This window comes from Dipodomys spectabilis, unplaced genomic scaffold (genome assembly GCF_019054845.1).
Source record: "Dipodomys spectabilis isolate Male_0828 unplaced genomic scaffold, ASM1905484v1 ptg000230l, whole genome shotgun sequence".
Classification (NCBI taxonomy): domain Eukaryota; kingdom Metazoa; phylum Chordata; class Mammalia; order Rodentia; family Heteromyidae; genus Dipodomys; species Dipodomys spectabilis.
Genome location: NW_024870907.1, coordinates 906,990 through 933,083, shown reverse-complemented (window position 1 = coordinate 933,083; position 26,094 = coordinate 906,990). Strand labels below are relative to the sequence as shown.

General features: G+C 42.7%; 1 protein-coding gene across 3 annotated transcripts in view; it reads right to left on the bottom strand.

Annotated features, from left to right (window-relative positions):
• Tnrc6b (trinucleotide repeat containing adaptor 6B) overlaps positions 1–26,094 on the bottom strand; it is a 227,108-nt gene that overhangs the window by 7,450 nt on the left and 193,564 nt on the right. For all 3 annotated transcript variants that reach the window (XM_042697931.1, XM_042697934.1, XM_042697933.1), the window contains 11 exons: positions 25,278–25,403; positions 16,058–16,189; positions 15,654–15,749; positions 15,341–15,524; positions 11,306–11,443; positions 8,112–8,288; positions 6,815–6,961; positions 6,514–6,609; positions 2,534–2,758; positions 2,105–2,175; positions 348–487 (listed from right to left, as the gene is read on the bottom strand). In XM_042697931.1, the coding sequence (XP_042553865.1) occupies positions 348–487; positions 2,105–2,175; positions 2,534–2,758; positions 6,514–6,609; positions 6,815–6,961; positions 8,112–8,288; positions 11,306–11,443; positions 15,341–15,524; positions 15,654–15,749; positions 16,058–16,189; positions 25,278–25,403 (1,532 nt within the window). The remainder of the gene's footprint in view (positions 1–347; positions 488–2,104; positions 2,176–2,533; positions 2,759–6,513; positions 6,610–6,814; positions 6,962–8,111; positions 8,289–11,305; positions 11,444–15,340; positions 15,525–15,653; positions 15,750–16,057; positions 16,190–25,277; positions 25,404–26,094) is intronic.

The following is a 26,094-nucleotide window of genomic DNA, read 5'->3' as shown; positions in this document are numbered from 1 at the left end:
CAAGTAAAAATCCTGCTCCCTGCCAAGACCGCAAAAATGTCATCATTATTTACAAAGAGGTCACCTCAAGCAACTTTGATTCTACCTGGAAAATGACAGCACTAAGAATATTACATTTCCATGGTATTTACTCACTACACTTCACAAGTTATTTACATTTGGAATTTTAATCACAAGCCTATGATATATGCAGAACAACATGAGCACTCTCAGATAGAAAGGACATGTCTCCTGCAAATGCATACAAGGTGGGATTACTCGTGAATGTTTGTGTGTGCTGGTAGCAGAATACTCACATGAGCATTTCATGTGTGTCAGTCTAGGTGGGCATGGGATGGAGTACTTACATGTGCAGTGCAGTTTGGGCCTTGGCCGCCTCCTGTTTGGTGCTGTATCGGATCAGGGCAGTGCCCTGGGTTAGATTCAGATGGAATGTCAGCAGTGGACCATGCTGCATGCAGATCGTTCTCAAGGTTGACCCATCAATCTAAGAAGTAACAGTATTCATGAGATATAAGTTAGGGGTGGGAAATTTTGACAATGTTTAAATTATGGGTCTGAGACCCACATTCCCATTTTGCAAATAAAATATCTGCATAAATAAAGCTCAAAATGAATGAACAGTTCAGCCTGTGGTCTGTTCTCCTGAAAAGATAAACAAGTGAGTGGAAATTAAATTAGAGTGATATCTTAGAACCTAAAAAGGCAGAAAAGACAGTAGAGTATAAGAATTTAAAGGAACATGTAAAGTTCTTGGGATCATTACTAATGTTTTATTTCTCTGCCTCCCCAGTAAGCAATTTCACAAAGAGACAAAGAAAAAAAGAGCCAAACCAAACCAAACAGTTAGACACGTGGTATTCAGAACTGATAACTACCTAGCCTAGTTCATAGACTATTCATTCGAATACTGTCTTACTTGGACCACTTCAAGGAGAGACTACTTCTCTGCTCCTTCTCTGTGTCCTAAGCTGCCCTCAGGCAACTTGACCAAAGGTACAGTTGAAGTCAGGTCAACTAATGAGTTCAGTTATGCCAGATGTTGTGGCACAGGTTTGAAATCCCAGAGCTCAGAAAGCAGAAGCAAGAGAACACTTAAGTTCTAGACTACATATTGAGACCCTAACGCAAAAGCAAACAGAGTTTGACAAGACTCCTCCTGGATGAGCATTGTAAAAGTGGTGCTATAAAATCAATGACGGCCCAGGGCTCCTGTTCCTTTCCCTCATTCAGATACTGTCTCAGTCACAGAGCAACCACAGTTTAGGGAGGGCAGTTCAGTGTGACCAAACCTGTCCCTAGAAATCCCACCACAGGGCATGCGGTGGTGAGAGCAAATCAGCAATGTTGTCTGTACTCGAGTAGAACAATGGCTGAAAATAAAAAGCACCTATGTGGCAGTAAGTGACAAAATCAATTCATTCCTTCTAGTGTAGAAATGGATGGTTATTTAAGCAGCATAAAAATGATTAATATTGAGTCTCAGGTCTTGCTGGATAAATTAGCAAAACAAGCACTCCCTTTCTCATTTTTGTTTTTGTGCTGACAGGGATGTTAGATAAATGCTCTACTACTGAGATACATTCTGAGCCCCAGGTAGCTTTTCAGTGTGTAATTAAAACATCCCTTTCTACTTAGTTCTGGATTCTACTGGCTCATCCATACAGAAAATTACCTCGACTACACAGAAACCACTACATCATACTGCTCAACTCTGAGTGTTTTGTAAACTCCACAGATTTCCACCCATTTGATGGTGGACAGGAGGCTAAGCACCCCCTTTCAGAAGGTCGCTATATGTCTTAGAGGGAGGAGATACCTACTTCCTATATGCAGGACCCACAGTGACCAGGAAACAAAATGATTTTTCTTACATACCAATGTCCCCTATCTCCTAGTTTTCCTATTTCTCTCTTTTTGGCAGTGCTGGGGTTAGATCTCAGGGACTTTACCACATATAGGTACTGTTTTGTGCTTTTGCTATCTGGTCCTCCTACTTCTGCCTCCCAAGTAGCTGGGACTACAGGCATATTATCGTGCCCAGCTTCCCTCACTCTCAATACAGTTGAGTCCTCTCTAGAAAACCACAAGAAAGCACCATTACCTGTGGAGTGAGATTGTGAAGAACGAGCCAGTAACTAGGACGAACTGAGCCACCATCACTCCAGGTAGAGGCTGCAAGCGACCACAGACAAAAGATGAGGAATAGTAAAACAAAAACAGAACACCCCCAACTCCAGAAACCATGTGGCAGAAATCTTTTTTGCCTCACCCTGACCCTTATATCCTATGCCTTTCTCCTCGTCACTGACCCATATAGAATCTTTTGCCTATTTGCAAGACACTGTTTCCCTCCATGTTTTCTCTTTACTCTGCTATTGGTCATTTTTAATTGAGAGGTCTGGGTCTCTACACCTTGTATTGTCGGCAACTTTCTAATCAAGAGATACAGACAACCAGTCTCCTCTGGTGTGCCAGCCTCTTCACATCCTCCCCACTGTGCCAGCCCAGCGGCTGCTGTAGGAGATCTCACCTGAGGCAAGCCGAGAGTCCTGGGTCCCCCACCCCCTGACGGATCGGGGTGCTGTGCTGCTCCAGGGAGATGCCGGTTTGGGGTTGGTCAAGCCGGGAGGTGGGCGGGGCAGCGGTGTAGTGTTCCTGGAGGAGATGTGGTTTTTCCACATCTTGTTGGAGAGATGAGTGGGGTTGTGTCCTATGGGATCTGGGGACCACGTGGATTTGTAATCAGGGAACTTTGCTGTGAGAAGAGAAGATTCAAGAAGCAATAGGTTAGATGGGGCAAGTTTGTCCACAGATGTAAACAAATCTTGCTTCCACACAAATATGTATACAATCCTATTCGAAAAAGTTGTTCTCTGAGCTTACTGAACAAAAAATTTTCAGTGGTATCACTGTGACTTTACAAAGTTTTCATAAAAACTGAAGATTTAGTAAGATAAGTAATTCTAGGAGTAAGTACTCCTAAAGCTGTCAAGCTTATGATATGATTAGAATGTCAATACTAGCACAACTAAATTATTCTATGAATACTTCATGCAAAAAGTACATTAAAAATTAGCTTTCTAGGATGGGAATGTGGTAGAGTGATTGCCTAGCCTGCATGAAGCCCTGGGTTTAATTCCTCAATACTATATAAACAGAAAAGGCCAGAAGTGGCTCAAGTGGTAGAGTGCTAACCATGACCAAAAGCTCAGGGACAGTGCCCAGGCCCTGAATTCAAACCACAGGACTAGCAATTAAAAAAACCAACAACAACAAAAACCCACAAATACTAAGGGCTTATTATCTTTAAGATATTAAATCAATGCTAAGGTTTATAATACAGTGATCCTCAAGAGCCTCCAGTTCAGATGGGAGATGGAATAGTGGGATAACTGGTAACCCTGGCAACAGCACAATGTTCAATATGCAGAGGATAGTCTTTGCTAGGCTGCCGGCAGAGGCTTTGCAGAGACAGATCTGAAGAATTCAGATCACGGGACCAGTTCGGTAAAGCAGGAAAATGGGAGATAAGGTTTAACATAGGATCTCCAATACAGAGTATAATCTCAGCCAATTTTGATTGAATGTCACATTTTGCAGGGATAGGGAGGTAAGGAGGTGATGTGGAAAGCTAGGGCAGGGTAACCTGCAGGGGAGTTTCTGAAGCAGGTTCAGCACAGGGTTTATACAAGAGTGATGGAAAACAAAATGGAGCAGGAGGAATGGGCAGTGAAGACTATGACTCAGGATACAATCATGCCTGGATGCAGGAAACAAAGAAAGGAAGGAACGGGAAATACTGAGATTCTGTGACAAAGTGAAACCTGGGAGCATTATTTAAAAAAATAAGGGTATTCGTTAAAAAAGAAAAGAATTTGAAAGTGAATGTTCAACTGTAGAGAAATACCTAGGTCAACTTGAGATATGGGCACTTACAGACGGAATAAGAGTTGGATGAAAATGAGCCGGAAGGGAAAAAGATCAGAGGCTCGAGGTCCAGGCACATTTCTGGGTATGGAGCAAGATTTTATCTCAAAAATAATCAGTGTGAGCCAGGCACCGGTGGCTTATGCCTGTAATCTAGCTACTCAGGAGGCTGAGAGCTGAGATCGCGGTTCAAAGTCAGCTTGGGCAGGAAAGTCTCTGACACTCTTCTCTCCAAGTCACCACCAGAAAACCCGAAGTGGCACTGTGGCTCAAGTGGTAGAGTGCTCCCCTTGAGCTGAAGAGCTGAGGGACAGTATCCAGGCCCAGAGTTCAAGCCCCAAGACTGACCCCAACTGCCCCCCCCCCCAAAAAAAAATCAGTGCAAGAGCTGAGTGCCAGTAGCTCATGACTATAATCCCAGCTACTCAGGAGGCTGAGATCTGAGGATTGCCATTCAAAGCCAGTCCAGGCAGACAAATCTAAGAGATTCTTACTTCTAATTAACCAGCAAAAAGCCGGAAATGTGGCTCGGGTGACAGAGTTCAACTGTGAGCAAAAAAGCAAAGTGAAAGCCTGAGGCCTAGAGTTTAAGCCCCAATACTGGCACACACCAAAAAAAAGATATAAATAAAAATAGGAACAAAAATAACATACTAAAATATAAAAATTAAATAAAATATTAAATAGATGAAATAAAATAGCTGGGTGCTGGTGGCTCATACCTGTATTTCTAGCGTCTCAGGTGGCTGAGATTTGATGATTGTGGTTTGAAAAGCCAGCCTGAGCAGGAAAGTCTGTGAGACTGTTATCTTTAGTTAACCACAAAAAAGCCAGAGAGGCTCTAGTAGCATAGCACCAGTCTTGATTAAGGGATAAAGCCCAGATCCTGAGTTCAAGCCCCAGTAGCAGTATAAAAAAATAATGAGTAAAATAAAATTCAGAGCTAGCCACCAGTGGCTTACACCAGCAATCCTAGCTACTCAGGAGGCTGAGATCTGAGGATCATGGTTCAAAGCCAGTCTGGGCAGGAATATCCATGAGATTCTTATCTCCAATAAACTCAAAAAAGCTGGAAGTAGAGCTGTGGCTCAAATGGTAAAGTGCGAGCACTGAACACAAAGAGGCTCAGGGATAGCACCTAGGCCCTGAGTGCAAGTTCTAGGATTGGCAAAATAATAACTGTTATAATTAAGGTGATTACAGAAGGATTACTGTTTCATAAATCAGGTAACAAGTATATTTCTTTTTGGGAAATGTCACCCCTTCCTTCGCTTTCCCCCAATTTCCTCATGCTATACATCTACAAGATCTTTAGTTCATTTTCAATGTAGTGTTTAGTGAGTACCATTGCTGCATTTGTTCATCCTTTGTATTACCATTTCTGTGTCTTCTCTTACCCTCCCCCAAAGGCAGATAAATGAACACACAAGACAAAAAAACAAAAATAAAACAAAAAAAAAAGCAAAAACAAACACCATCTCCACCAACAACAGCAGAAATTCATTTAGTTTCCTGGGAATTCACTTAACTAATTATTATTTAAATGTTCACACGTATAGAGAGGCATTTCACCTTTTGGTTTCTCCGCTAAGAGTATCCTCCTTTAGTCTCACTGTATATGAATGTAACATGTAAATTAGTCCTGCAAAGTATAATGCTGGGTGGTTATGTGAAACACAGGATTTCTCGTGTGTAATTTAGGCTCAGACTTGAGACTTTTTTATTTTTTTGGCCAGTCATGGGGCTTGAACTCAGGGTCTGGGCACTGTCCCTAAGCTTCTTTTGCTCAAGGCTAGGACCCTACCACTTGAGCCACAGCGCCACTTCCAGCTTTTTCTGTTTATGTGGTACTGAGGAATCAAACACAGGGCTTCATGCATGCTAGGCAAGCACTCTACCCGTAAGCCACCTTCCCAGCCCTTGAGACACATTTTAAGAATTTTTTTTTTCTTTTTCTTTTTTGAGAGAGGATCTTGCTATGTAGCCCATGTTGGCCTTGAACTTGAAGTCCTGCTCAGCCTGAGTGCTGGGATTATAGGAATATATGACTATAGCTAGCTTGTATCAGATCTTTGAGTCTGAGTCTGAGTCTGAGTGGGGATTGTAACATAGTCTACTCAGAGCATTATGTAAAGGTCAAAGGTTGACTTCAAATCCTAGATTATATCCATTAAGCCAACAAGTACTTCTAGTCAAATTAACCAAGGCCCTCCCCTTCTTTGGACTTTTTCCATCTCCCTTGTTTTTGTCTATAAGCTAAAGGATTTCTAGGGAAGAGCAAGCTGTTATTGGCTGCCACAGGAATAATAATTTGGACTTAACCATCTCTTCCCATGTCCCTTGATTCCTTGGCAGATTTGTCAAGGGAAGCATTTGTGTCAATCAGGTCACGGGTCCTGCCTCTTTGTGCACCCAGTGCTCAGATTCTATCACTTCTGGCCTTGAGTCAAAGTTGTAGCTTTTTAGCTTTCTTCAAGGTGATGGCAAAGACTTCTGGACTTCCTCTATCACTGGCCTCCTGTAAAAGTATTCCTTAGGAAACTAATGGCAAGTGCTAACCAAGGGAAGAAATGACTCTCATACCTGAAGTGCTATGAACGTTGGTGAAGGAGTTGTCAGAGGCACTGTAGGGCCAGGCACCAGGTGAAGGCAGCGAGGTGTTGAGGGAAGAATTAGACCCTTGAGGTGACAACAAGAAAATATGGAAGATTAAATGTCAGTTGATCCAGTGAAAAAAAATACCTAAAAAATATGCCTAAAAAATAAAAAATGTGAAAAGTAAACTGTTCCTATTTTCTGGTTACATTATTAAGTACCTGCATGGCTAAGGCTGACTTGTATAAAAATGCTGGGCAGAATCCACGCAGAGGATATGGCAGCCTACCTGTGGTGTTATCCCGCAGCAGTTGGTGGTCAGTATCTACAATGGGAGATGTGGCTGTACCCCCCAGCACACTTCCTGGGGTGACATAGGGATCAGATTCAGGGTCAATATTTTGGATACCTTTCCATGGCACTCCTGGTTGGAATTCTGAGACAAGAAGAGCAAGTGTTAGGAAAAGAGGTTGTCTTCAACCCCTCTCCTCTCACCCCTCCGCACCACCATCCCCCCCCTAAAAAAAAAGAAAAATAGATCTGTGAAAAGTCTAAATTATGAAACTATTTTCATCATAAAGTTAAAAAAAAAAACTTTGCCTGGCACCTGGCTTGGATCTTTATTTATATATTTTTAAAATTTTTATTATTAAGGGGCTTGGAAGGTGGCTCAGCGGTAGAGTGCTTGCCTTGCATGCATGAGGCCCTGGGTTTGATTCCTCAGCACCACATAAAGAGAAAAAGCCAAGCCGGGCCCTGGTGGCTCACGCCTGTAATCCTAGCTACTCAGGAGGCTGAGATATGAGGATCGCGGTTCAAAGCCAGCCCGGGCAGGAAAGACCGTGAGACTCCTATCTCCAATAAATCACCAGAAAAACCGGAAGTGGCGCTGTAGCTCAAGTGGTAGAGCGCTCGCCTTGAGCTGAAGAGCTGAGGGACAGCGCCCAGGCCCCGAGTTCAAGCACCACGACCGACAAAAAAAAAAAAGAGAAAAAGCCAGAAGTGGCGCTGTGGCTCAAGTTGTAGAGTGCTAGCCTTGAGCTGGAGAGCTGAGGGACAGCGCCCAGACCCATAGTTCAGGCCCCATGACCGGCCAAAAAAAAAAAAAAAAAAAGAATGCAGAAAAAAATTTTATTATTAAGTAGCTGTACAAAGAGATTATAGTTCCCTAAGTCAAGTTATAAGTACAATGCTTCTTGATCAAGTTATTCTTATTTTGGCTTTACTAAATTTTCTAATTTCCCTACAATAAATAAAGTGAAGACAGAAAAAATTAAATAATCTCAGTGTATTCATCACTGCATATCTACAGCCTAAGTAATAATAAAATCTCTAATCAACTGACTAAGGCCTGTATTCCAGGCATTCTATTCCCAGCTACAAGGTCATCTTCTACATCTCCAGAGGCCCCCCCTAGTCAAGATTTTCCATCTTCCCTTAGCACATGCCCTGCCTTCCTGCCCTTACTAGACAATAATTACTGAATTGAAAAAGAAAGCATGGAATTCAGTTAAGTGTATTGCAAAAACAATGTGATTAGAACCTGAACAAATGCTATTCTAGAAAAAGCATTTCCTGGACAATACCTGGAGGCCAACTGGCATTGCTGGATTTACTTCCAATTTTATTTGTTGGTGGAGATTTGGCAGGTAACCAGCTATCACCAGCAGGACCCGTATGGCCACCCAGCGTGTCACCTGGGATGATATCAAACTGGTTGTATGGTGACCCTCCTCGGGTTTTACCAGGGGCCACTATAGCGCCTGAGGAAAGAGAGAGGTAATTAGTTAACTCAGAAATAGAGGATCTGTTCAGAAAGCACTCTGGTGAGATTTTTATTGTTTTTTCTTTCTGAGTAATGAACAAGGGGCTTCCATTTGGTACGCAAATGCTCTGACATTTGAACTGTCTCAGCCCCCAGATGAAACTTTTCTTTTTTCCAGAGGACCTTAAATACAGTTTTCTGAAGCATGTGGAATAAAGAGAACACTGGAATATGAGGCTGCATGGGGCACTTACCTCATAATTAAGGCGGAGATGGCCTTAACAAATCATCTTACCTCTCTGAGCTTCTCAATTTCTTATGTAACTCAGAGGTCTATTCTCATTTTTTTTTTTTCTTGGTGCCAGTACTGTTGCTTGAATTCAGAGAACTGCCTTATTCTGCTCAAGGATGTCACTCTACCACTTGAACCATGCTTTCCATCCAGCTTTTTGGGGGGTTAATTAGAGATGAGTCTCATAGACTTTCCTGTCCAGGTTGGCTTTGAATCACAGTCCTCAGACCTCAGCCTCCTGAGTAGCAAGATTATAGGTTTGAGCCACCAGTGCCCAGCTTCAACCTCACATCCTCACTCCTGAATGATGAATGGTTCTTTTAGTATGGTAAATCCCCTTAGGAAATCAATGAAATGTTCATATGCTGCAAATCATACCATGATCACCAGAATTTCTATGCTAATCACTCCAGTGAGAAATGGGAAGCTTTTTTTTTTGGGGGGTCAGTCATGGGGCTTAAACTCTAGGCGTGGCACTGTCCCACTTGAGCCACAGTGCCACTTCTGGTTTTCTAGTGGTTTATTGGAGATAAGAGTCTCATGGATTTCCTGCCCGGGCTGGCTTTGAACCACCATCCTCAGATCTCAGCCTCCTGAGTAGCGAGGATTACAGGTATGGGCCACTGACGCCGGGCTATGGGAAGGTTTTTAAATGACATCTCTACAGATGATACCTACCCACATTTCTTTTTTCTTTTTTGTCGGTCGTGGGGCTTGAACTCTGGGCTTGGGCACTGTCCCTCAGCTCTTCAGCTCAAGGCGAGTGCTTTACCACTTGAGCTACAGCGCCACTTCCGGTTTTCTGGTGGTTTATTGGAGATAGGAGTCTCACGGTCGCTCCTGCCCGGGCTGGCTTTGGGCTGGCTTTGAACCGCAATCCTCAGATCTCAGCCTCCTGAGTAGCTAGGATTACAGGCGTGAGCCACCAGTGCCCGGCTCCACATTTCTTAAGTGCTAACTTAGCTTTAGATTAGCTAGAAGCAGCAGGCAGGGAGTCCAATAGAGAGAAAGGCATCTGCTATTGCTTTAAATTCCAAGGCAATGAGATGGAATTCCTGTCCCAGGGTCCTTGCCAGCAAAAGGCCAGCAATGAACTCTGCAGCTCTGAGCCCCAGGGCCTTACACAGGAAGAACAGCAAACCCTTTGTCTCAATGTTCCTGAGGGCATTTCTGAGATTTTTCTGGTGCCCCTGCTTGTTTTTTATATGCTATGTGGAGGGGAAAAGTTAAAATTTTAACATTTCCTTAAGTCAGAAACTAAGAAAATATGTTTTTCTTTAGATAAAACATTAGGTACCTGTGAGATGTCATTTTACTAATTTTTCTCAATGAATCAGATGTCTTTCTACTAATTTTTCTCAATGAATCTCCGATATTATGTTACTCTGTAGTCTTAGGATGCAATTCATGAACAAATTAAAAAATAATTTCTAGCATGATGTATTAAAATACATGTGTAAATATTGAGTTAGATAATCTGTTTGATTTGGCCTAAAAGGAGTGTTATCAAAACTATCTCCTAGCTCAGCTAAGAAGATATTTGCTTTTCTCAAGCCAATGCCTGAAAGTTTGGCTCATAGGCACATTATGGTCAAGTAGTAGGAAATGAAAACCTCAATTACCTCAGGGAATGCTTAAGGAAATGGGAAAAACAAAAACAAAAACTTGTCTACCAGTTCTAAAAGAGGCAAGAGGAGAGTTTATTGAAATTTCAGTTCATAGCCTTTTCTGTCTGGGCTGGTTTCAAGTCATGACCCTCACATCTTAGTCATTTTGAGTAGCTAGGATTATAGTTGTGAGCTACTAGCACTGGCTTAAGTTTTTTTTTTTCTTTTTTGTTTTTTCCAGGGCTGAGGACCGAACCCAGGGCCTTGCGTGTGCCAGGCAGGCGCCCTTCCGCTGAGCTAAACTCCCAGCCTCTGGCTTAAGTTTTATCATTTCAACAAGTCATTCTTGATTTTCATCATGCTTGGGGTTGGCAGGCAGAGAAATCCATGTGACTCCTTCCTTAGACTTCTTGATGGTCTTATTAAAGAGGGCTGACAATGAGAACCTGAAGTCTGCAGACTGAATGAGCCTTTTAAAAGCCAAACACCTATTCATACTTGGTTTTCATGGAGACCTGATATGTGAAACACTGTCAAATGAAACAAATAGAAGTGAAGGGTAAGAGAAGGGTAAGACCGCTTATCTGTTTACTAGGGAGATGAGGAAATTTCCAGAGAATTATGGAGAGGAGGAGCCAAGTCAATTCACCACAAAGCCTGCAATGTACTCTAGTGCTGTCCCGCAAGACATTGCTATTCACGAGGAAGAAGCTTTGTGAAAAACTCAAGCCTCATGGGGGGGGGGGAAGGGGGGTGGGGAAACAAAGGAGGAGGCTACAATGCCTGATAAGAAATGTACTCATTATCTTGCCCATGTAATTGTAATCCCTCTGTACAGTATTTTCACAATAAAAAAAAATAAAAGAAAAACTCAAGCCTCATGTATTCTGATTAGTTATCTTTCAGAGTTTAAAAGGCGCATGCCTGTAATCCTAGCTACTCAAGAGGCTGAGGCAGGAGGATCATGGAATTTGAGAGCAGCCTGAGCTACATGGGCAAGACCACATTTCAAAACAAAAGCAAAAAAACTTCAAACAGCATTTGGGATATTTGGTGAAGGTTAAGGCCGCTAGGGGTCAGGGGCTCTGCTTATTGTGACTGTGAGGTGGCTCTCACCGTTTTTGTGCATGGTGGCTTCCTGTGTGGCCACAGAGGGCAGTCCTTCCATCATGGAGGTCCACTGTTTGAAACGAGACTCAGTCCCAGCCTCCTTCCCACCAACCATGCCATAGTCCATACCGCCAGAGCTGAAGCCTGAAATGGAGAACCAGGGTTATCTCTTTCCTGTATTTCTCACATCAATGCTAATTCTCAGGCAGAAACCATGAACAACACCATCATTCGCAAGCTAATTTATAAAGCTTCGATTCAAAACTCTGATCTTGGCTCATGCTAAAAAGATGTCGCCTCTTTGTTAATGTGTGAAAAGGTATGTCCTTGCCATCTAATTTAGCCCATTCTCAGGGCCTGTGTGTACCTACTTTGTCACCAATTAAGCATTTATGTCACAGTCCACTGGAAAGTACTCTGCAGCTGAAATGGAGAACACAAATAGAAGAATACATGGCAGCAGCAATGATGGGTTGGCATGGGTACTTTGGAGAGAAAAGGCCAATAAGTCTCTGACTCATTACTTATACCAAGTGTGTTTAGGGAATGGTGAGAAGTTCAATGGAAAGCAATTCCCTGTCTATGGAGAAGTAACAAGAAGTAAGGAAGTGTAGCAGAGATGGGGAAAGCCATGTCACGGAAAGCCTTTACATGTTAGGTCTAGGAAGGCAACTAGGTTTGTGTTTTAGAAAGAAAAACTGCCAGGGTGAGGAAGGGACACATGGGGTTATGGCAGAATCTGAAAGACCAACTTGAAAGTCTTCTCATGAAGATCCTAGAGCTAGAAGATGCAGTTAGGGAGAGGTTCCAAGTTCATGGCGTGATAAGCCCTGCTTAAGACCCAGTTGTAGGGATCTTAGCAAGAGTCACAGTGAGCAACATTCCCCAATGTCCCACCACACAGCACTGCAGAGGTGAAAGCACACAAACACTGGTAAGAATCTCACGGGGCTTCTCATCTTGTTTTCCACTTGAGCGAGAATGTACATAAAGATTCTTCAGCCAGGCACCAGTGGCTCACGCCTGTAATCCTAGCTACTTGGGAAAGTAAGATCTGAGGACTGTGGTTCAAAGCCAGCCTGAGCAGGAAAGCCCATGAGACTCTTATCTCAATAAACTAACAAAAATTCGGAAGGAGAGCTATGGCTTAAGTAGTACAGTACTACCCTTGAGGAAATAGCAGCTTAGGAACAGTGCCCAGTTCCTGAGTTCAAGCCCTAGGACAAGGAAAAGAAAAAAAAATTTTTTCAAATTGACTCTCAAGAAGTGAAATTAATGCCAGGCACTGGTGGCTCACGCTTGGAATCCTGGCTACTCAGGTGCTGGGATCTGAGGATTGCGGTTTGAAGCCAGCCCAGGCAGAAAAGTCCCCATGAGACTCTTCTCTCCAATTAACCACTCAAAAATCAGAAGTGGAGTTGTGGCTCAAAGTGTCTGTAGAGCGTTTGCCTTGAGTGAAAGAGCTCAGGGACAGCACCCAGGGCCTGGGTTCAAGCCCCACAACCACCAAAAAAAAAAAAAAAAAGTGAAATTAAAGAGTGCAGGGATGAAGAACAAACAGCCACTGAGAAATGATAATGATGGAGAATGAGTGGAAAGCCAGTGGTGGTAACAGTACTTAAGATACTTTATCAAAACCAAAGTTCCTGAGAACCAAGTGCTTTCCTTGTATTTCTCTAGTTCCCAAATTCAGGGCCTTCACCCCATTCAAACAAGCCATTTAGTTCAGTTCAATCCATATTCATACAGAGCCTAATTCATGCCAGGCTCTGAATTGGGAGTCAAGGTACAAGTAGAAAGAACATGTCTCTTGCCTTTGCTCAGACTTATTTCACCAGAACATGCCTTTTACTTACCATTCTTGCAAGTACAACTGACCTCATCTGTTTCTGTCACAACCTCATTCTCCACCACACACTCCTTAAGTCATCTTCTACTCATCACTACTACCTGGCTCAGTTCTTATATCCTCCTAAGACTAATTACATCTCTACTTCCTTTCTCTCTTATGTCCACTTATTTTGTTGTGCACTGAAAACAACTATGGGTTTTGGTGGTGTCATTCAGTGCCTGGCATGGATGAAGCTTCATCCTAACTCTACAGGCAGAGTGGGGGTCTGGAGGACTACTTTTATAACAGAAACATCTTCCTATAACTGCTGATCCTTCTACAGTACCATGCCAGTACGAACATCTTAGATATGCATTTCTCTTCTTCCATGTTTACAATTCCCATGCCACAGCACTATTCTTCACTAGGCATACCAGAAGAATAGTATAAAATTTGATACATTTTTATGTTTTTATTATTCATTAATTGTTAGTATTGGAGCTTGAACTCAAGGCCTTGTCCTGAGCTTCAATGGCTTTACTTTATCACATTAGCCATACTTCTACTTTCTGCTTTTTGCTGGCTAATTGGAGTAAGAATTTTATGGATTTGTCTGCTTGGGTTGGCCTCAAACTGGCTTAGAATTGCAATTCTCAGATCTTGGCCACCTGAGAAGCTAGAATTATAGACATTAGCCATGAGTAACTAGTTAAAATTTGATATGTTAAACATAAAAATAAAAAGACAAAGAAAATTGTTACTGGAAATGCCTTTTTTCTTTTTGCAGCACTGGAGTTTGATTTTAGGGATTTATGTTTGCTAGGTTAACACTCTACCCCTTCAGTAGTCATACATATAAGATGGGAACAAAGTTGGACACTGGTGGCTCATACCTGTAATCCTAGCTACTCAGGAGGCTGAAATCTGAGGATTGAGGTGAGGTATAAAGCCAGGCTAGGCAGGAAAGTCTGTGAGACTCTTATCTCCAATTAACCATCAGAAAACCAAAAACTGGAAGTGACACTATGGCTCAAAGTGGTAGAGCACCTTGAACAGAAAAAATTCAGGGACAGCACCCAGGCTCCAAGTTCAAGCCCTACCACTGAGAAAAAAAAAAAGGGGGGGGGGACAAGAATTATCACATCATTTAATTATCTGGATTTCTTTTCAGATATAGGTCCTTCCCTCTGGCTCAATAACAACACAATTTGTTCATATCTGAACATTTAGATATGTTTTCAATTTTGCTAAAAGCAAAGAATAGGAAACTACAAAAGAATCAATGAGGACTGCTTTAGCAGTTATTCTATTTTGAGTTGTGTGTGTGGTACTGGTTGTAGGGCTTGAACTCTGGGCCTGGGCTGGGGTTTGACCTAAGGGCCTTGAACTTGCTTGGCTTGCTTGCTCAGCTAATACTTCATCACTTAGGTCATGCTCCAGTTTGGCTGTTTTGCTACGGTTTGAACCATTCTTCCAGTTCTGGCTTCTTGCTAGAACCTTGGTAGTCAGATCTCCTCAGCCTCTAGAGTAGCTCGGATTACAGTCTTGAGCCACCAGTGCCCAGCTCTTGTTTAGTTTTAACTTTTATTTTGAATCACTGTTGCCTTACTGACTTGATTCTGCTTACAGCACATTTCTCATTTCTAAAAGCGTTATGATTTGCCTGCCAAAAAATTCTTAATGAATGTCAAAAGTATAGCCTTACTGGTGCTAATTCTATTTAAATCCTATGAAATCATAACATTAGATAAGTTTTTTTATCTGCCTTAAAATTTTAGTTTTTCATTTTTCCATGGCAATTTTATCACTTGAGTCAAACACTTCAACTTGTACATATTTTAATAGATTACAACATAAGCCATTTGTAGCAATCACAGCACATGCAAACACTTCAACTGGCTTTCAAAACCTGCTGTTGGAAGGAGAGCAGTTTGGCCTTTACAAACAAGTTACACTATTAGGCTGTGTTAGAGCCAGAGCGGCCGGCCTGTCTTTGCTATATACTAGCTGTGTGGTGAGCCTGGGAAAGCAATCAGGGCTTGAGAGCCTCAGACTTCACAATTTCATCTGCAACCAGGGAGAAGAACTGTTTTCTGCCTTGTAACCTTGTACGGCTATTGTAAAAATGAAGGGTCATGAGTTCAACCCCCATTAGAGGCTTAGACAAGTGGATTTTGAAAAAAAGGTACTTTTGACTATGATTAACATACCAGAACCATATCCAGGGATTGGCCCTTTGGTCTGAAGGTCTGGTAGCCCCACATTCAGTGCGTTGGGTACCATGTTGTCCAGATGTGGCTTGGGCCCAACCGGATGAGAGGGTGAGTGCTTCATGCTCGGTGGCCGTTGTTGCTGCTGTTGCTGCTGCTGTAGTGCGCTCACCATTCGAGCCAGCTGAAGGCATAGCAGCCAGATCAAGGAGGGGCCCAGGAGAAACAGAGACACACGATAAGCCAGTGCTCCAAATGTCTCTCTAGTGGTTAAGCCAAGAGGCAGTCTCAGAGACCCTCCCCACCGAGGTACCTGCTGCTCTTGCTGCTGGCGCACTGCTTGAGAAATCTTTCTCTGGTTCTGTAGCAACTGCTGCTGCTGCTGCTGCTGCAGGAGAAGCTGACAAGCCTGCAAAACCCAGAGAGAAGAGAAGAGGGGTCCAGGGCTTCCTAAGACTGACTGGCTGAGAACACTGGAAGGGTTTCGACTGCAGCGCAAGTCACTGGTCAAAAGCATCGGTAAGGGAGGCACTGATGAATTCCTGGTCTACTGGTTAAGTTTACTGTCAGGCGAAGTGATATAGCAACCTTGAAGCATGCTCAGTCATTTGTATACAAGTTTGAACATAAAAAGTGACAAACATAAAAAGTGACAAAGACACAGAAGATAGGAAGCTAATGACCTTTTCAGATACAGGAAGCACACTTGCTACTTACCAACTGGAACTGGGGGATTTGTGGAAGCTGGCTCAGCATGGCAATTTGTTGAGGAGATAACTGGGGCCCCACGTTGAAAAGACCTGGATTCAGGCCACTGTTGGGAAACTGCTTGAGCATTGAGGCAGAAACCTAGTCAGAAAATAGGCAGGATGGGGTGGGTTTCTTAGAAATTCTCAAAACATTTTTTTCCCCTTCAATAAGAATTTTGACAGAATTAAAGCAAGTACTGTGAGTTTTTTTCCCCCCTCAAAAATATTTGTGAGAATGAAATTGAAACATCAACACTTTGTGTTTTGAGATGGGCTCTTTCTATATGGCTCTGAATGGTCCAGGACTATTTGACTCAAACAATCCTAGACTATCTCTGGCAGTGAGATTTTCTTTTGACTTTAAAATTTTCTACAATAAAAGAATAATTTAAAATTAGGAAAGTGTCTTCAAGAAAAAAATTATAATTGAAAAACTATTATTAGAAATGTGCCATAGGAAGTGGCGCTGTAGCTCAAGTGGTAGAGCGCTCGCCTTGAGCTGAAGAGCTGAGGAACAGCGCCCAGGCCCAGAGTTCAAGCCCCATGACCGACAAAAAAAAAAAAAAAAAAAAAAAAAAAGAAATGTGCCATAAAACAAAATATACCAAACAGCACAGAACTACTGAATACTTCCAAAAAAGTGTTTCTTTTTATACAAATAAGAACAATATATAAATAGGAAACACAGAAAGCCTGTGGCAAAGAGCCTGGAGGTTACTGGACTGGGTGGCTCCTTCTCTCTGGTTTTCTGGAATGAGCCAGGCAAGGCTGCTGGTAGCACTGGTGACAGAACTAAAGACTTCCTCCCATTTCTGACCAATCACTGAAGGTGCCTTCAGTGGGCTGAAATGAGATTCCCTGCACCATCATCTATGTAACTGGCTGCTCAGCCAGGCCAATCAGAGTAAAGATAACACTCTCCTCTGGAGTGGAACACAGCACTGATCAAGAGTTCAGCACTAGTGGGGCATGGTGGTGAGTACCTCTAGTTCCAGCTACTCAAGAGGCTGAGGCAGGAAGCTTGTTTGAGCTCAAGAGTCCTGGACACCATTTTGGGCAAAACAAAAGATCCCATTTATAAAACATCCAAAACAAAACTAGGTGTTGTGCTAAAGCAGCCTGCCTGGGCAGTCCAATTTCCTAGCAGCTTTGTTTCCACCAATGGAAGATGTGAATGACACCACTACCGAACGACTCAAATGCTTGTCTGAGCTCCTACAAGACTTGTGGCAGATGTGACAATCGTGTAAATGGAACACATACTCCAAAGTTCCCCCAAATAACAACCGTTTTTCATGGAGGCACACATTGGAGTTACATTGGCTACAAGCGGAGGGGCACCCAGACTTCCAGCAATGGCCACAGCTAGCTGAGAAGCTGGATGGATTCTCCCTCACAGTTTCCAGTGGGGAGCAACTTGCTACCACTTTGTTTAGATTTGTAACTATCAGAGAATGAGAGACTAGTTCTGTTGTATGAAGTCACAATTTGTAGTAAGTTGCTGTGGCAGCCCTAAATGTCCTTAAGTGTAAAGCACAAATCTGATAAGTGCATTAAAGAAAGTAGAATTTCAGTAATAATGTTAAGCACTAACTACATGATAAAATAATATTTTAGATAGACTGTGTTAAAGAATATATAATTAAATATAGTTAAAGGGTAGTGTGTATAACGATGTACACTGCTAAAATTTGTTTTAAGCTGGGAGCTGGAGGCTCACGCCTGTAATCCTAGCTACTCAGGGGGCTGAGATCTGAGGACTGCGGTTCAAAGCCAGCCCAGGCAGCAAAGTCCCGGAGACTCTTATCTCTAATTAACCACCAGAAAACCGGAAGTGGTGCTGTGGCTCAAGTGGCAGAGCATTAGCTTTGAGCTGAAGAGCTGAGGGACAGCGCCCAGGCCCAAAGTTCAAGCCTCACAACCGAAAAACGTTTTTTTATTTTATTTTTTTGTGTTCTCTTCATTTTTACATTTCACAAGTCAAGTTTTAGTACATTATCTGGTTTATGTTGTATTTTAATTAAACCGCATTGCTCTAATTATGAAGCAATTTCTAAATTCCTTTGCAAAATTTTCATCCATGATTCACGAGACTGCCTTTGCCTATTCTGCTTTTTAACCTGTTGGCCTCCAAAATAAATAGCCGTGACTCGCATTTCTCCTCCTTTCTCCATTCACTTTTAGCAGATGGTTTCTGGATCAATCTACCTCTCTCTTCAGTCTAGGGGTGGATACCATCCCCTGTTGACAGCCATATCTGTCACCCTCCCCCCAACCAGACCACTCCTCAAATTAAAGAAACCACCAAAGTAGACACCAAGAGAAGTGCATCCTATCAGACAAGTAGGAATATTCATAGCAGTACTGTTTATAATAGCAAAAAAAGAGAAATTATTTATGTTTATCAATAGTAGAAGCGGAAAAGTTAAACAAGTTATAATACATTCATATAAAGGGAGACATATGAACCACAGGTAGGAAAATTGTAGAAATAATGTCAAGCAAAAATAAGAAAAACAAGGGGAAGTGGGCATATATTATGTGGGATTATTACATAAAGTACAAAAAAAAAGGTAAAAATAAGACAAATTATATTGTTTAATGATACAGAAAGACAACAAAAAAGCACAGAATGGCATCTGTCTTGTCTATCTATCTATGCATGCTGGTACTGGAGTTGGAACTCAAGGCCTTGTACTTGTGTGGCTTGCTTGCTCATGGCTGATGTGCTACCATGAAAGCCATGTGCATTTTGCTAGTTATTTTGGAGAGAAAAGCTCATGAACTTTTAAGTCTTGCCTGGCTTTGAGCAGCAATCCCCCCAGATCTCAGTATATAAACCATCTGAATACAATTTTACGTTTGAATAGTGTCACCACATATGTTGTAGAACTTGCCTGCTGAGATAATCAATGTTATACTTCTGAGGACTTCCTAACTAGCCTTGCTCAACTCTTCTGCAGGTTGCACGCACGTACACAGTCTTCCTCTTTTGTTACAGCAGGACTGGAGAGAAGTACTATTAAATTCCTGGCAAACGGCTGTCTGTACCTGGCATGCAGCATAATTAAAGTGCACATCTGCACATTCCTCTTGCACAGAGTTAATTATGCTGGCTTAAAACCCCTTCAGTCTCCAGCTGAGCAGTAGAAAGTGAAGCTCTTGTAATCAATATGTACTTAATGAAAGCACTGCAGGTACAAAATGACAGCAATTGAAGGCAAGACAGAAAGCCTGCTGGAATGTGTTACTCTGAATTCTTGAGTGACAGGAGGGACAAAGCAATTGTAAAGACAAGGTGGTCTTAACAACTCCCTAGCCCCAGTGTTGTGGACAGAACTTAGTTCCTCACATATGTGAGGCAAACACCTACTACCCAGCTATACTCTCACCATTGTAACAAATCTTAGACAAGTTTCAGTGTCTGCTGTCTATACTTAGATTAAATACTAGCTGCCCTTGTAAAGTGGTCCAAATGGATTTGAAATCCAATGTTTACAAAAACTTTTAAAACTGTTCATGTTTGCTGGATGCTGATGGCTCAGACCTATAATCCTACTCAGGAAGCTGAGATCTGAGGATTGAGATTTGAAATCAGCACCTGCAGGAAAGTCCATGAGATTCTTATCTCCAATTAACCACCAAAAAGCCAGAAATGGAGCTCTGGCTCAAGTGGTAGAGCACCAGCCTGGAGCAAAAAAAGCTAAAGGACAGAGCCCAAGCTCTAAGTTCAAGCGCGCACACACACACACACACTTTTTCTCTGATCCAATTTTTATTCTGGGCAAGTAAGTTTGGAAAACAAGCCAGGTATGGTTGATGCTTACCTAAACCAGCAGAGGCAAGAGAATCACAAGTTCAAAATAAAACAAATGTATAATATGGTAAGAATTTCCTAGCAGCATTACTTACAGTGAAAATTTAGAAGTATTTTTTTTTTTTTTGGGGGGGGGGGGGGGGGAGGTCCGGTTGTGGGGCCTGAACCCTGGGCCTGGACGCTGTCCCACAGCTCTTCAGCTCAAGGCTAGCGCTCTACCACTTGAGCCTCAGCACCACTTCTGGCTTTTTTTTTCTGCTTATGTGGTGCTGAGGAATCGAACTCAGGGCCTCATGCATGCAAGGCAAGCGCTCTACCACTGAGCCACCTCCCCAGCCCTAATTTAGAAGTATTTTAAAAGCCATTAATGCTGGAAAGAAAGTGTCAAGTAAATCATAGTACACATACCTGGTAATACATCAGTAAGAATGATCAATATGGGCTAAGGCTGTAGCTCAGTGCTAGAGCCCAGGGCTCTCTCCCCAGCACCAACAGAAAACAAAACAAAACCTACTTAGTAAGTATGAAATCCTAAGTTCAAACCAGTGCTGCCAAAAAAATTATAGGCCAGGAGAAAACACTAAGCACTGGGACACAATTTCAACAATAGCAGCTTTTAGTGAACTGTATGCCTGTACTTGTACGAAGTCTGAACAAGGGTTGAGAATTTCTAGAATTTTTTTTTGCATATGCAAGTTTTTTTGTTTTTGTCTTTTTTTTTGTTTTTACCAGTCCTATGGCTTGAACTCAGGGCCTGGGCACTGTCACTGGTGCTCAAGGCTAGCACTCTACCCACCACTTGAGCCACAGTGCCACTTCTGACACTTTTTCTGTGTATGTGGTACTGAATCCAGGGCTTCATGAATGCTAGACAAACACTCTACCACTAAGCCACATTCCTAGCCCCGCATATGTAAGTTTTCAGTGTAGTTACCTTGTCTTAATTTTTAAAAAGAGCTATCCCACTTTTTTTTAAAATACAGAAATGTCATTTTATTTTATTTTTTTGGGTCCGGTCATGGGGCCTGAACTATGGGCCTGGGCACTGTCCCTCACCTCTTCAGCTTAAGACTAATGCTCTACCACTTGAGCCACAGCGCCACTTCCGGCTTTTTTCTTTTTTTGCTTATGTGGTGCTGAGGAATCGAACCTAGGGCCTCATGCATGCAAGGCAAGCACTCTACTACTGAGCCACCTTCCCAGCCCAGAAATGTCATTTTTAAAAAGGGCATTTTATTAGTTAATATTCTGCCTGCATTGTGTATTAAAACAGTGTTATCTACGTTTTGATAAATTAGAAAGAATTCGTGTACACACAAGCACTTTTCTTTTTGTAAGCCGAGCAGGGTACCTTGGGCAGAGGCATTTGAAGCACCCAGGTCCTAACATCTGCACTCTAGAACTCATTCTGATATGCACTGTCCCAGGATGTGACACTTATTTACTGAGTTCAAAACATGGGCCAGGCCCAGCTGGAAATACTCAGGTTCGGGCAGTGAGCGAGGCCAACCAATCCGTGCCCCTGGAAGCCTGACACACTCCTATGCAAAGGAGAGAAAGACCACAGATAGAGGGAAATTCCAAAGAGGCAAAAGGTAAGTGACATGGTAGAAGTACATGGCACATAGCTAGGTCTGGGAAAAGGCTCTGATAAGGTAGTACTGACATGGAGATCCAATGGGAATAAAGATGGAGCAGAGGGGCGATCAGGGGAAGAGTGTCTAGGGGCAAGACTGGCATGTAGGGCCAGTTGGCTGAGAGGAATGAATGTATGAGACTGGTCACCAAGAACCATAAACACTGCACTTGTTGAGACAGTAAGCTGTGGTGGGACTCCATGTAAAGGAGCAAGGTGATCTATCTAGTGTTCTAGAGTAGTGCCATGGCAGAACTTTCTGCAATATTGAAATAGTACCATTTAAATTTAAGCTACATTTTAAATTAAGCTACATTTCAAGTGTTCTTGTGCTACTGGCTACTGGCAATGGCTTTACAGGACTTGTTTGACTCAGGCTGAGATGAACAGGGTGGGGCAGGCAGGAGGTCCCCAAATAGTCTAGGAGTTAGGGAGTGGCCTGACCAAGGACTAGACCAGTGGAGGTGGTAAGGGGACAGAGCCTTGATAAAGTGTGGAAGCAAGGGTTTGTTGGATAGAATATAGACCTTGAGAGGGCTGGGAATGTGGCTTAGTGGTAGAGTGCTTGCCTCGCATACATGAAGCCCAGGGTGTTTTGATTCCTCAGTACCACATACAGTAAAAGCTGAAAGTGGTGCTGTGACTTAAGTGGTAGAATGCTAGCCTTGAGCAAAAGAAGCTAAAAGACAGTGCCCAGGCCCAGAGTTCAAGCCTCAAGACTGGCATTAAAAACAAACAAACAAAACCATATAGACCATGAGAGGTCCCATCCTGGCCTGAGCCTTTGGTCTGAACCACTGCAGAATGGGGCCTACTTACTTGGATGAAGGTGTTTTTCAGAATAGGAAGCTCAGTTGGTATGTTAACTGGAGGTGCCTATAAGGCATCCTAGTGAAGATGCCCAGCAATCCTTGAAGCTGAGAAAAAGTGGGGGCTACAGACACAAAGTTTGAACGTAAGTCACTCCATTAGGTGAGATCATCAAGAGAGGTTTAAGAGGTGAGGCTGGAAGCCTGTGACAGAAAAATAACCTGTAAAGATGGTGGAGAGACAAGAACCCACCTAGTGCTGGAAAGACAATTAAATCAGAGGGGAGAAAGGGTAAGCGCTGCCCACATATGCTAAAAAGAGGCAGGAAGGCAGGACAATGGGGTCCTGTACCATGGAGATGAGAGAGGAGCTGGTTACAAGAGTGCCCACATATCATCACTCCCTGGCCTGTGCTCCTGTGCTCTGGAGCCTGCACCAGCCCAACACAGCCTCCATCTCTGCTAGTGTTAGAGCATTATGCTGTGACTACACAGATGAAAGGCCTTGTTCACCCTCCACTATCTCTAGCAATAGTCAAAATTTAGGGTGCACATAATAACTACCTGAGGTGATCAGGCCAAGGTAGAAAGTCAAGAGCAAAGTAAACAAAGCTTTGCCAAATTCTGCTGCAAACTCCTCCCACAGAGATTCTGTTGCTTCACTGGAAGGCCAGTGTAATCTGTCTGTGTCTAGAAACTCTGACTTCTTCTCTAAGACTCACTTAAAATGTCACTGCTAGGGAAAAGCCTCGACCAATTCCAGAAACTGTTGTACATGCTTTTCTTTTTAGCAGTACTGGAGTTTGAACTCAGGGCCCTGACCACTTGAGCCACTCCCAGTTCTTTGCTGCAGTTATGTTTTTGAACAGGGTCTTGTGTTATGTTAATCATAGGACTATGATTGTCCTAATGTCATTTCCCACACAGCTGGATGACAAAGACAAGTACATGCTACCATGCCCACCTTTATTTGAAATGGGGTCCTGTGACATTTTTTTTTCTTATGTCTGTCGTGGGACTTGAACTCTGGGCTTGGGTGCTGTCCCTGTGCTTTTCAGCTCAAGGCTAGCACTCTACTCTACCACTTGAGCCACAGCACCACTTCCAGTTTTCTGGTGGTTTATTGGACGTAAGAGTCTCACAGACTTTTCTGCCCGGGCTGGCTTTGAACAGTGATCCACAGATCTCAGCATCCTGAGTAGCTAGGATTACAGGCCTAACATTTTGTTTTATGAGGTTGATCTTAGCTCATGATCCTCTCTATCTCCTCCCAAGTAACTAGGATTATAGGAATGAGCTGGCCTAGCTTGTTAACTGAGATAAAGTCTTGCTAACTTTTTGCTTGGGTGAGCCTTGAACCAAATCCTCCTGCTCTTTACCTCCTAAATAGCTTGGATTACAGGCAAGCGCTACCACTCCTGCCTCTACTGAACCTTAAACTGTACAAGGGACACCTCATTGTAACATTTCTATGTAGGCATATAATGTATCCCTATCAACTCATCTCTCTATCACTCATCCTTATCCCTCACTTTAAAGTAACTTCAATAGATTTCATCTTTCTATTTTAGGAAATAAACTTTGGCTATATTCATCCTCATTCATCCTCTTTATTGGCCTTTCTGCTTCCTGTTGGTACCAGTTCCATTCTCCAACAGAGATTGTTTTACATTCTTGTTTTTTGTTTGTTTTTTGGGGTCCGTCGTGGTGCTTGAACTCTGGGCCTGGGCGCTGTCCCTGTGCTCTTCAGCTCAAGGCAAGCGCTCTACCCCTTGAGCCACAGTGCCACTTCTGGTTTTCTAGTGGTTTATTGGAGATAAGAGTCTCACAGACTTTCCTACTTGGGCTGGCTTTGAACTGTGATCCTCAGATCTCAGCCTCCTGAGTAGCTAGGATTACAGGCGTGAGCCACCAGTGCATGGCTGAGAATGTTTTACATTCTTGTCCTTCATTTTTTCAAAAGTGTGTACTAACTGCACTCAGGGATGTCCCATGGCATTTTTGGCATGTATGTATATTTTCATCAGAATTTTTCTGCTGAACATGTTATACAATATCTATCACACTTACTATCTGTTGTCTACTGGGTTTTCAGAGCATGTGTAACCTCCCTGACAGTGAACTGAGCATCTCTGAGGGAGAAGCAGACCTAAACATTTCCTGTGACATCTAAGGACTGACTCCTCCACACAGCTGCTCCAAGAGTAAGATGTCCGCCCAGGCATCTTTGTTTTTTCATTAGTTCTACAACCCCAGAGTATCAACTCAATAGTTTAGCAAATAGCTCCTCAGAATTTTTCAAAATAACCTAGAATCTGGAAACTCTCTTGTTCATATGTGGGTGAATCCTTGAGGACAACCAGCCTCCGAGAGTTGTAGCATTTCCATTAATAGTCTTACTTGTGTATATAAATATTACAAAGATAACTAAGAGAAGACGTAAAAGGAACAGAATGAAAATGCTTTTCATGAAAAAATATCTACTTTGTTTGCATGCATGATGCAATAAAAGAGATGTGATATTTTGTTCTAAAAATCTTGAAGTTGGTTTAATTTTAGACTAGTAATCATCACTCTGTTCATGCCTATAAAACCAGTCACTTCTCATTTAGTAACTGGTAACCACCTGGTCTTTAAAATCAAAAGTGTGGACACGACGGCCACCAGTGGCTCACACCCATAATCCTAGCTACTAAGGAGGCTGAGATCTGAGGATTGCAGTTCAAAAGCCAGCCTGGGCAGGAATGTCCATGAGACTCTGATCTCCAATTAACCTGCAAAAAAGCTGGAAGTGGCGCTGTGGCTCAAGTGGTAGAGCACCAGACTTGAGCAAAAGAAGCTCAGGGACAGCACCTAGGTCCCATGTTCAAGTTCCAGGACTGGCAAATTACAACAACAACAACTGTGGACCCGTGAAATTGCTTACCTGGGGGGAGATAAACTGGGGAGGCACTTGCGCCCGGAGACCAGGAGAAGAACTCAGCGGCTGCACTGGTGTGTGCAGGCCCCTCGATTGTGCTGTGCTGTTTCCAAATAAACCATGATTGCCGCCCTGTAGAAATAAGAGCACCAGTAAGGCTTTTTGTCAATGAGAGCAAACGCAAGTAAGAAGCAATTTTGGTTTCTGTCCCTCAGAAGAATCATGGTCTGTGTTCCATGCAATTACAGCATTGTATAACTGAGATGCTTCTCATCTGGGAACGCTGGGGCAGCTATGCAAATCAGTTCACAGGCATATCATTCACCAGCTGTGCAGGCTAATGAACTCTACAAACTGAAAGAGTTAAAACTTAGCCAGACGTTAGAATCGGCACTACATTTTCTTTTATGATTAAAAGGTATAAACAGTGTAAGATTAAGCTGAACGACTTTGTGTTTTAGTGGTACTGGGGTTCTCGCTTGCCAGGCAGGTGCTCTTCTATGGCTTGAGTACCCTTCTAGCCCTCAATGAGGTGATCAAATTTGTCCTTAAACTTGATCTTAAAAGGCACCTGCATAAAAATACATGCTTATCCTATCAATTGTAAAATAACATTACAATGGGATAATTGAACCATGTCATTACTGCCATGGTGGTGAGCCTATTATCATGAGGACCCTACTCCAGCCTGAACCCCTTTCTTTACCCAGGACTTGTGACCCCTTCTTTACTAGATGAGGAAATGTCAATCAATCACACAGTGAGATAAAAAGGGAAGAAAGGGAAACAGTAAAAATTGTTTCAGGGATACTAAAATGAACAT